Source organism: Pelodiscus sinensis, chromosome 6 (genome assembly GCF_049634645.1).
Source record: "Pelodiscus sinensis isolate JC-2024 chromosome 6, ASM4963464v1, whole genome shotgun sequence".
In the NCBI taxonomy this organism is placed as follows: domain Eukaryota; kingdom Metazoa; phylum Chordata; order Testudines; family Trionychidae; genus Pelodiscus; species Pelodiscus sinensis.
In genome coordinates, this window is record NC_134716.1 from 3743643 (window position 1) to 3754449 (window position 10807).

The window sequence follows — 10807 nt, forward strand, 5'->3', positions numbered from 1 at the left end:
GGAACACCCCCGAAGCGGCAGCAGCCTTTGTAAATATCAAACAGCTCAGTGCTCTAATTCCTTGCAGAGCAGAGCTGGGAAACTCTTCCTGACAGCGGCGTGGGTCTGCCCGAACCAGGTGCGGTACCCCGAGAAATTGTGGGTCACCCGGAAAAGTCAATAGAAGCAGCAGTTTTCCCATAATGTCAGAGTCCAGCCAACACTGAGTGCGTTCCACAAAACCTCTCCCTAATAAAGCTCAATAATGCATTTCTCCTTTTATCCCTGCCTGCTAATGCCACTGCGAGATTTAGACAGTACAATCTGCTAATGTTCTGAATGAAAAGCTATCCAGGTTTCCTCCTATTAAAGTGGCCTTGCGTCACCTGTGACACAGCCATGGGCATTGGGTCTGCTTAGGAATCAGAGATTGCATGAAGCCCTATGGGGGTTTACCAGTCAGCCCTGGTCTAAACAGGAGCGACTGAGTGTCACCCGATTTTTAAACTGTTAGAAAGGAAGCAGGGCAGGGAGTTTAGATAATGAGAAGGGGAGGACGCCTCTGTAAGCCAAGTTAGAGTCCAAACTGAAGCTGCTCTGAAACGTCTCAGCCAAGTAGTTGAATGGATTTTGATTCCAGCTCGTTAACTCTCCTGATTATTTTTGGGCGTGGGAGGCCTGACTTTGATCTCACTTTGGTGTAAATCAGGAGTACAGATTGAACCTCTCTAGTCCAGCACTCTTTGGTAGGGCAGCCTCCATAGTCCGGCATGATTTTTGTTAGGCAGATGGACACTTATCATGGGTTTGGCCAGTCTTCCCATGGTCCCATAAAGTTTGTTCAGAGCCCCCAGTCCTGGCTCTCAGGGTTCTGTCTGTGATTTAGCTCGATTTTACCCCTCAGTGTCTTCTATGAGCTCAGTGAGCAGTGGAAGTGTCGGTAATGCTACTAGACAATACTGACCTCCTGTGGTTCAGCAAATTCTCTGGTTCAGCACCGGTCAGGCCCTGGACTAGAGAGGTATAATTAATGCCAATCAACAGGGCTTGACAATTAATGTAATCTACTCACCCGTGGAAAGTAGATTTTAGTCCGGCACAGCCGCGCAGCGCGGTCTGTGCATGCGCAGCGTGCGGTTCCGTGCGGCTGGCGAGTGGGGCTCGCCGCCGCTTGGTGAGCCCTACCAATCAACATGCATTTATGGAAAATAGATCCTGTTAAATTAACTTGATATCATTCTTTGATGAGATTACATGTAGAGCTGATAAAGGTGCTAGTGTTTGGTGTAATGGATTTCTGGCAGGTGTTTGACTTGGTACCATGAGACAGTTGGAGTTTAAAAAAAACGACAACCGTAGAATCATATAAAATTAATATGGCACCCATGAAATGGATTCGAACTGATTGACCAGCCTCAACAAGTAATTGTAAAGCAGGAATCATCCTGGGGGAGGTGTGTTTCTCTCCCGTCCCCTAGGGATCCGTTCTTGGCCCTATGCAAATTACCATTTTTATCAGTGACCTGGAAGAAAATAAAAAATTGTCAGTGAGCAAATTTGCAGATGAACAGCAGCCTAATATTTGACTTTCATGGAGCAGGGTTTTCCTCTCCACTGGTCCCTCAGTTGTTTACTTCATCCTACACTGGGGCAGTCCGTGTGAAAGTGCCTTCGTGTCCTCCCTAAGACCGGGCAGTATGCAGGCTAATTGCCTTGCTGTTCAGGCTTTGCTGTACAATATCTAACTACTCTGGGTTAAACACTCGACGCCTATGTTCCATTTGCACACGGGATTTAGGCTCCTAGGCCCAGATCCTCAAAGGTACTGAGGTGCTAACCTCCCTTGGAGCCTAAGTCTCTCTGAAAATCGGTGGTACTTCAGCTCCTAATTTACCTCAATTAAACAGCCCCGTAGCCCAAGCCAGCTGGCACAGGCCAACCGGCACAGGCCAGCCCCCCATGGTTAATTACAGTGTAGCTACACCTAAGGCCAGGTCTATACTTACCAGATTGGCACTGTACCAATCGATACCCCAGGGATCGATTTAGCAGGTCTAGAAAAGACCCGCTGGATTGACTGCCCATCGCTCGCTCATTGACTCCAGTACTCCACCAGAACAAGAAATGTGAGGGAAGTCGATGGGAGAGTTTCTCCCATCGCCTCCCTGCAGTGGAGACCCTGCAGAAATTTGACCAAAGGTACATGGACTTCACATAGCTGGAATTGTGTACCTTTGGTAGACATTGCCCCATAGCGTAGACCTGCCCTAAGTGTTGAAAGCCCAGATTTTCAAAGTATTTGGGATCCACTGAAATCAAGAGAAGTTAGGAGCCCAAGTGTTCTAAATCTTCTGCGCCTAAGTCACTTTTGAACCTAGATCCTTCCACTGTCCCCAGGAGCAGCTCGAGGCGGGCTGCGGCAGCTGGCATTCCAGGCGGAATGCGCGATCGGCGCCCCCGCCTGCAGGGCTGTCAATGGACTGATGTCATCATCAGGCGCCCCGGACACCCCCATGATGTCATCATCAGGCGCCTCGGGCACCGTAGGCGGTGGTTGAGTCCATCTATAATCACGGGCCGCCCCTGATTGTCCCTTCTGTTTTCTTTCCAGGTCTGGTGTTTGTTCTACTCATCTCAACCACTGTAAACTTCACAACTATGGAGGTTTCTGTAAGTTGTACTCCAACTCTAAGGTGCCAGTAAATGACTTCTTTCTCACTGACAAACTTTTAACAGCCACGCCATTTAGGGCTGACGTCACTTAGGTATTCCATTTTGGGTCTTAGAATAGCACCTACAAGCCAGAGCCCAGTTCAGAGTCCGTTGTGCTAGTCATTGAACAGAACAAGCCTCCATGAGTTTACAATCAAACTAAACACAACAGAAAAAGGGTGGGAGGAAAACAGAGGCAGGAAGTTAGCAGCACACCTGGGACTGGAAGTCGTTTTCCTGAGTCCCATTCTAGTACTCTACCCACTGGGCCACACTGCCTCTAATTCAGGAGTGAGGCAGGAGGTGAGGGATGTCGGTAAGTGGTGAAATGTAGTCTGAGTACATGGAGATGTAAGGGAAAGTAGCTTTCATGACAAGAGGCCCGAGTTATGTAAAGGGAATGACAGAATGGCATGTTTTAATAGACCCACTTACGATCTCTCGACTGCTTTTCCTGCAGTACCTTCTTCCACATGCGCCCTCGTACGTAAGTGACTTCCATTTCACCTTCCTTACACTTGACTATATGTAATTTACCCCAGGCTTCCCGTCACCTACCTACCAACCTTATGAAGGTTCCCCCCTTTCCTTCTAGGAAGCTGATGGTGGAGCCGGTTTGCAATGATAGCAAAGGATATCGCTACAGCTGGTATCTAAACCTAGGCAAAATTACATGCGATGTTCAAAACTGCCTTCACAATCAAAGTAATTAAACACCCGAAGGGTCGATCCTAGGGAGTTCACAAAAGTGCTTTCACGCAAGGTGTGTAACTTTTTTTTGAAGGAGCAGGTACCTTGCACAGGGGGGCTGTGTCTAGACTGGCCAGTTTTTCCGGAAAATCAGCCTCTTTTCCGGAAAAACTTACCAGCTGTCTACACTGGCCGCTTGAATTTCTGCAAAAGCACTGACTTCCTACTGTAAGAAATCAGTGCCTTTTGCGGAAATACTTTGCTGCACCCAGTCAGGCAAAAGTCCCTTTTGTGCAAAACTTTTGCGCAAAAGGGCCAGTGTAGACAGCTCAGCTTTGTTTTGCGCAAAAAAGCCCCGATTGCGAAAATGGTGATCGGGGCTTTTTTGCAGAAAAGCACGTCTAGATTGGCCACGGACACTTTTCCGCAAAAAGTGCTTTTGCGGAAAAGCGTCCGTGCCAACCTAGATGCGCTTTTCCGAAAATGCTTTTAACGGAAAACTTTTCCGTTAAAAGCATTTCCAGAAAATCATGCCAGTCTAGACGTAGCCGCTGGGAATAAGGAGGTCGTTCCATGCTCCACCATGTAATATCCTGTGAAATGATTTGCAATAAGTGAGAAACCCATGATGAATTCCTTTTCAGGGTGTGGGAGCACTGTTGCTGATAGTGACATGAATTATGGTTAACTTCCCCGACTTGCATGTGGGTGCAGAGTAGAGGCCTTGAGGAGCTCAGTTAAAGTGTCATGTCAAAAAGGGCCCCAGCGTTGGTAAGGAACTAGAAAACACATGCTTGATTTTTCTCAAATCTAAAGAGAATTCATAAGAGGATAATAAATCATATTTACTTCTGTACACAGGTTGGGACAATTGAGAACTCTCGCTTGCAGGTACATCATGTGTTCACACCTTTGAACCAGGAGAAGGCTATAAATGTGGCCAGTTGTGACTTTATAATCACATTTCACAAAAGAAAATCATACGTTATTGGTAAGAGAAGCATTCTATTTGCACGTTCCTTATGAACACCTGACAGTTCCGTCATGAATTAGTAATTCTCAGCATTTAAAATACGTTTCAATGCAAAAAAACCCTGTAATTAAGTACCATGTAGATGTTTTGCAAACAAAAGTCACAGGTATTAACAGTTCACGGCTCTGGCCTCTGGCTGTCATGTCAATGCTTTAAGTACCATGTAGGTATCTTGCAAACAAAAGTATCAGGACTCCAGTTTTAGCTGGGAAAATAGAATAAGATGGCAATAAAGTATCCCAGGTAAATACTCTAACTCTATTTCTCAGCTGTCCAATGAAACGAATGCATGTTGTGTAAAGCTAAATAGATTAATTGATGAGAAATTATTCAGGGATAAAGACCTTCATTTATAAAGTGCTACCACAGTGAGAGATTTCACTATATGCCTCATTCTAAAATCAATGATTCACACCAGACTGTTAGTTTTAAAGCAGCAATCTCTAGGATTTCTGCCTAGACATGAATTGCATGATATGGCCCTGAATCACCAAAGCACACTGCTTAAGGGAAATGCTAAATCTTGCCACATGTTCACAGCAAGAACAATTGTCAAAAATAATTAGGACAAACACACAGACTTTTTCACATGAAACACGGTCATTTAGAAATTGAAAAGAAAACATCAGCTTTGGCATACCGGCTATTTCTTAGGGCAGATGCAATTTTAACTTCCCTCCTTTGAACTTTTCTCATAAGTCTTACAATCTCATTACATTCCTGGAAGAAGCATCCAACTCCTAAGTCATTTGACAGCACGCGGTAGTTCTTTTGCAAAGTATGCTAAAGCGCTGAATTACTCTTGCATGAAAATGCTCCCATTCTAACAAGACTAGTGGAAATTTGCATTACGTTGATAATTGTTGGCAACTTGTAACCCGTCACTGGTTTAAAATACATTGATGTTATCGAAAAGGGGAAAAAATGATATTATAAAGAAAAATATTGAACCAGAAATAGTTAATCCAGTGTCACCAGAGGTGTTAAACCTTAAAAAATGATGCATAAGCAATAAATGGTTCTGGAAACTCTTCTAACCTTATTTTGTGCTGTGAAAATGCAGTTCTAGCTGTCTTCCTGACATTGTTAAGACTCCCTTCATCATGCTATCTAGCCACTACTTAAAATGTCTCATTCCCATGAAGTATGGTTAGCACAGTTGTTTATAAGACCGCAAGAGTGTTCTCTTTTGAAGCACACCAGTGCTCTCTAGCATTCCCTAGGATGATTACATTGTTTTCCTCATAAATATTGTTTACTTGCTATCTCTAATGAAATTAATTGCAAAACTCCCACTGACTTCTAAGGAGCTAGGATACGGCTCTGCAAAAGAAAGACCCAGCTGAATTTCTGGGGGGAAATCGAACAGATCCTGTGAAAACAAAGCTGGGGGAACAGAACTTACCTTTAAAGAAGGAAAGAAACAAAGATGCCCATAGATACAGCCCGGAGTAAGCAAATCCCAGACACTTCTCCGTGAGCATTGTCCAGGCGGAACGTGAGAGCCGCTCCGAAGCAGTCAGTGACAGCACCGGATGATGGATAGAGTCCACGATGAGCAGTAACAAGAAGCCTTTCAGCCAGTTTCCCACAATGAAAGGAAAGTACCGCAGCTCCGGTGTCTCTTCAGTCTAAGGAAGCCACGTTCAGTGCTGCCTAAGGAAATCCAAGCGCCTGCGAGTTTGGGGCTGTTTCCTTTTGCTGGGGAGTCTGCACCTTTTCTAGTGCAGAAACCCACGCCAGGCGGAAAGTACAAGGGGAAGGGGAGGGCAGCAAAAGGCCAGTGCTGGTCCACCTCCCCACTGCCTGTAAGTCACTCAGAGGCAGCTGTGTTTCCAGTGCTGGCACGAGAGTGCCTCTAGAGCTCCTCGTAGGCAAGGCGAGCAGCAGCCCCTGGCTTTTCCCTTCACCTGCCAGTGCGGTTTCTAGCCTGACTCCGTGTGCAATCCAACCCCCTCCGCTGTGTGGAGCAGCCCAGAGGCTAGAAAGCTGAGCATCGGGGGGCTCGGATTGTCTCCATCTGCCCCTTAGTGTATGTGCGTTCCCACAGGGTCCCAGCGAGAAACAAACAATGGTCTTACGGTGCTGCTCCCTCCCTCAGGTTGGCTCCCCACCGGGAGATTTTGCTGGTCCCTCTGGGACGGCTCCCTCTCCCCTGTCCCCATTTTTATTTCCAGCTCCACTTTAACGGCCAAGCACCTGCAGGAAAAATGTTAGACGTGAAGAATGTGCAATCTGCCATTTCCTCCCGGCCTCCCTCGGCCGCTGGCTTCAAGGTGCAGCCAGGCCGAATCGTCATGGCAACTTCACACAGTCAGACTCAGCAAGGGGCATCTCACCTCGGCCCCTCCAGGGTCCACCTTCCCTCCCCCTCCCGCCACAAGCACCGTCCCATGGCTGTTTCCTTTCTAACCAGCGTTGGTGAAGGGCATCTCCTGGGTTGGAGCAATCCGCTCCTCAGGGGCATTGCTGCCTAAGTCTCTTTCAGCGCCAGTTGGGCTCCTCCATCTCCAGGGAATACCCCTCTTGCTGCCACGGTGCTCAGACTGCCCCTAAAACGTCAGAGCTTTGTGTGAAGTGGAGAGGCAGCCTGGTCTAGTGAATAGGGCTTGGGTTCAAGAGCCCTGCAGCGTGATGTTGGGCGAAGTCCTTCCACTCTCTGTGCCTCTGTTTCCCTTCTCACATTTTTCTATCTTCTCTATTTAGACTGGAAGTTCTTGCAGGGCAAAAACTCTCTCTCACTGTTCTGTGCAGCTCCTAGCGCAATAGAGTGCTGGTCTCACGGGGACCTCCAGGGACTGCCATAAGCTCCTTAATAATATTCCAGGATTGTCACTCTGTGCCTCACCCTGAAGCTACAATGTCTGAGTCAGGAGGAAGCTACGGAACCAGCTACAGGGATGGCTAAGTGGGGGCTCTTTTTGTGCAGAATATCTCCAGGTTCTAGCACCATTGGGATTTCCAGCCTGTTACGGTCCCGTTTTTAAGTTGACAGCCATTTTCATTCTGTTTTACACACAGCACGGGCTTTCAGCTACCAGCATGAATAGTAATCTCTTGACAGCCTGACATACAGCTTAAGCACGATCCAATTTCTAGTCCCTGTCTGGCCACAGCAGGGCCTGGTCTACGTTGGAGCGGAAGGTTGACCTAAGATACACAACTTCAGTTACATTACTTGCGTAGCTGGAGTCAACGTATCTTAAATCACCATCCACACAGCGGGAGCAAACGCTCTCGTCAGCTTCCCTTACTCCTTGTGAGGAGCAGGAGTTCTGGCGCTGATGGGTGCACCCTCCGAGTTTGATTTAGCGGGTCTTCACTAGACCCGCCTAATCGAACCCTGGAAGATTAACCACAGAGGTGTCGACCTTCCCTGTAGTGTAGATGTGCCCTTTATGAGGAATCTCTCTGGGGTTGGTACAACCAATTAAGTTGCATATTACTCAACTCTCTTTCAGTGCCTCTTGGCTTCATCCGTCTGCATGGACTACCCTGGTTGTAATTGTAGTGTGTTTAGTGAAGCGGCTCAAATCACACATCTAGGCTCCGAGCACGATGGTTTGTCTCATGTTTGGGAGGTGTGGGAGGAGGTATTCCATCTCCTGCAGATCTCATTTCTGGGGAGGGAGGAATTGGTGCATTTTCATATTTCCTGTTTTTCTCTCTCTCTCCCTCACCCCCTTTTCTGACTTCACAAAAAACTCTGATGGCAATCGCATGTCGAGCCTCCCCTGCTGCTGGTCTGAATCCAGTGTGATATTGGCTCACAGTCGTGTCCACGCTGGAGCACCTAAAAGCTTTCCCAAGCTTCCTCCAGTGAGTCCCAGCCAGCTATCTCAAGGGCAGCCTCAAAGGTTTCTCCTGCTGACGAATCCCAGAATCAGGAGGCCCAGCTGGGCTCCAAGACTCCTCACGGGCATTGCCCGACTCATGCGAAGTCCAGCAAGATGGAGGGCACCTGTGAGGGACTCTGCAAAGGACTTGTGAGTGTTAGTTGCTATCCAGCTGACCACAAGGTGGCTACTCCAAAGTCCCCTATGGTCCAGCCATCCCTTACTGATGGATTGCCCTTTAGGGACTATGGCAACCCAGGCCTAATTTAGAGCAACCCCAAAGCATCTCCAAGCTGCTCGGGGAGGCAAGCCATGCCCAAGTTCCCTGATCCTGTGTCCAATCCCAATTGGCTCCTCTGTGGCTTCCTAGCCCTGCTGGGCACAGAAGAACATTGCACCCCAAGGAGAAACTCAACGCTGCCTTTTACGGTTTATTCAGCTGAACGCCACAGAATTGGCAAGAGCTACTTTCCGACGCCCATCCACACGGTGGGTAGCACACAAAGGGAGAGCACGGCATGTCTGAGACGTGCTTGTGTATTGCAGGAAGATGTTGCTAATGGAGTTACTCACCCCCGTAACCTTGTAAAAAGCAGACACATCAGACATCGCTTTCCCCATTCCTTTTTTTTAATAGCTTACTATTGTCACCATAGCCCATTAGGAAAGAAGTGTTGCAAAGAGAGCAGCTGCTTTTGACGCTGTGCTGGGACTTCAATCCACCCCTACAGTCATCATAATTAAAGACTGTTATTCTCTTTTCCTGGAGAGACGCTCAGGCAATTAAATCTACTCGGCGAATAAGTCCTTTTTTTTTTCTTTTATGACACGATGAGGGCATTTTTTTTCTTGTTTCTAAAATATGCAGTGGACTAAAGCTAAAGTCTCTAGCTGAAACGTTCCTTTGCTAGTAACCGTTGACCGTTGGCTTGTAGTATCCAATCCCCTTCTGTCCGCTTCTTTTAATCAAAGTTCAATGATAGGATTGAAGCGATAGTCAGTGAAAATGGAGAACCAGTCTCCCCGATAAATATGGGCATGTCTCTGTGCTTCCACAGAGTTGGTAACAAAGTCAGAAAATATATTACACTGTTATACTCGTGTCTCTTGCCACAACATGTCAGACTATGTTAGTGTTAGAGCTAAGTGGTCTAAGACTTAGGTAATGTTCTTTCTTTTATATAGGAATTAACTACAGTGATCCTGTCAGTTAATTGCTAAGTTATCTGCCAAAAACACCTAGGCTATGTCTACGCTGAAGGCTTTTTTGTGCAAAAGTTCTTGCACAAGCGCGCATCCACACTGCCATGTGCATTTGTGCAAGAGAGTCCATGGCAGTGTGGATGCACTCTTGAGCAAGAAAGCTCTGATGGCCATTTTAGCCATAGGGGTTTCTTGCGCAAGAAACCTCTGTTCCCGTCCACACTAGCCTTTTTGCACAAGAGCTCTTGCGCCAAAAGGCTTATTCCTCATGGGGAGAGGAATAACTCTTGTGCAAAAAGCCCTCTCTTCTGATGATCTACTCGCAGTGTTTCCTGATTTTATTTGGCCACGGAACCCTTTTCAGCTTAAAATAATTTCAAGGAACCCCTAGGATTCCCAGAGTAAAATTTGGCAAGCAAAAAAAAAAAAGCCCCGCCAGAATTGGTTGAGCAAAAAAACCCTGCAAAATACTCTGTCTCTTTAAGAGGGGGCGGGGCAATGCTGCGTTCTTGCGGAACCCTGGGGTTCCACAGAGCACCAATTGGGAAACACCGATCTACTGTAAACTTTCTTGCACAAAAACAGGCTTGTAGTGTGGACGCTCTTCAAGTTTTTGCACACAAACGGTTGTTCTTGCATGAGAAGCCTACACCATAGACATAGCCCTAGAGTTTCCCAGTGCCTTATTAGCCCCTGGAAAGTGGTGACATGAGGGGGAAGGACAAAGGGGGTTGATCTGCTGCTTGGCTTCTACTGAGCATGCTCAGTAACACTGCTATCCTCGGTCTGCTCCCCGTGCCCTCCCTCTGCCACCCCATCACAGCATGCACAGATTGCTCCCCCACCAAAATCTGAAATGGTGCCCTTGGGGGAGGAGGTAGGGAAGAAGGTGGGTGGGGATGGAGCAGGAGTGAGAAGAAGTGGGGTGGGTGCAGGGGCTAAGTCTGGAAGATGAGAAGTTGGTCACTAGCACAATGGCACAAAGTTATCACCCGTTTGAAATCGCAAACTCCTCTGCTCCCTCCCTTCCTCTTTGGCTTGGGCTGCTCTTGTTAACTGTAGTCACTGGGGGGGTGTCTTTCCAGCACCAGCATTTTTCAAAGCTGGTCTGGGATGTGGATTGGCCTTGCTGTTTGCGGGCAGGCCAGGTTCTTAAGCCCTTCTGCCTTGTGCTTCCGATGAGGCTCTCCTACCCTGAGAAACCAGCCGAAATCTGCCAAGCAGGCTGTTAAGACTGAAAACAATCTGACCGGCTTCTTTGTCCCTTCACTTCAAACAGACAGATTAACACAGAGAAAAGCCATTTCTAATGACAGACAAATAGTCAGAGTTCGGGGCTCATCCTCTGATAAGT

The 10807-nt window shown here is 47.4% G+C and overlaps 1 protein-coding gene across 1 annotated transcript in view; it reads right to left on the reverse strand.

The window, feature by feature from the left end:
• The window catches only part of LOC102454664 (neuronal acetylcholine receptor subunit alpha-7-like), a 62977-nt gene extending 56634 nt beyond the window's left edge, over window positions 1–6343 (reverse strand). The window contains exon 1 of the mRNA XM_075931319.1: window positions 5820–6343. Within this exon, the coding sequence (XP_075787434.1) occupies window positions 5820–5898 (79 nt within the window). The 5' untranslated portion in view covers window positions 5899–6343. The remainder of the gene's footprint in view (window positions 1–5819) is intronic.
• Between the last annotated feature and the right edge of the window lie 4464 nt (window positions 6344–10807).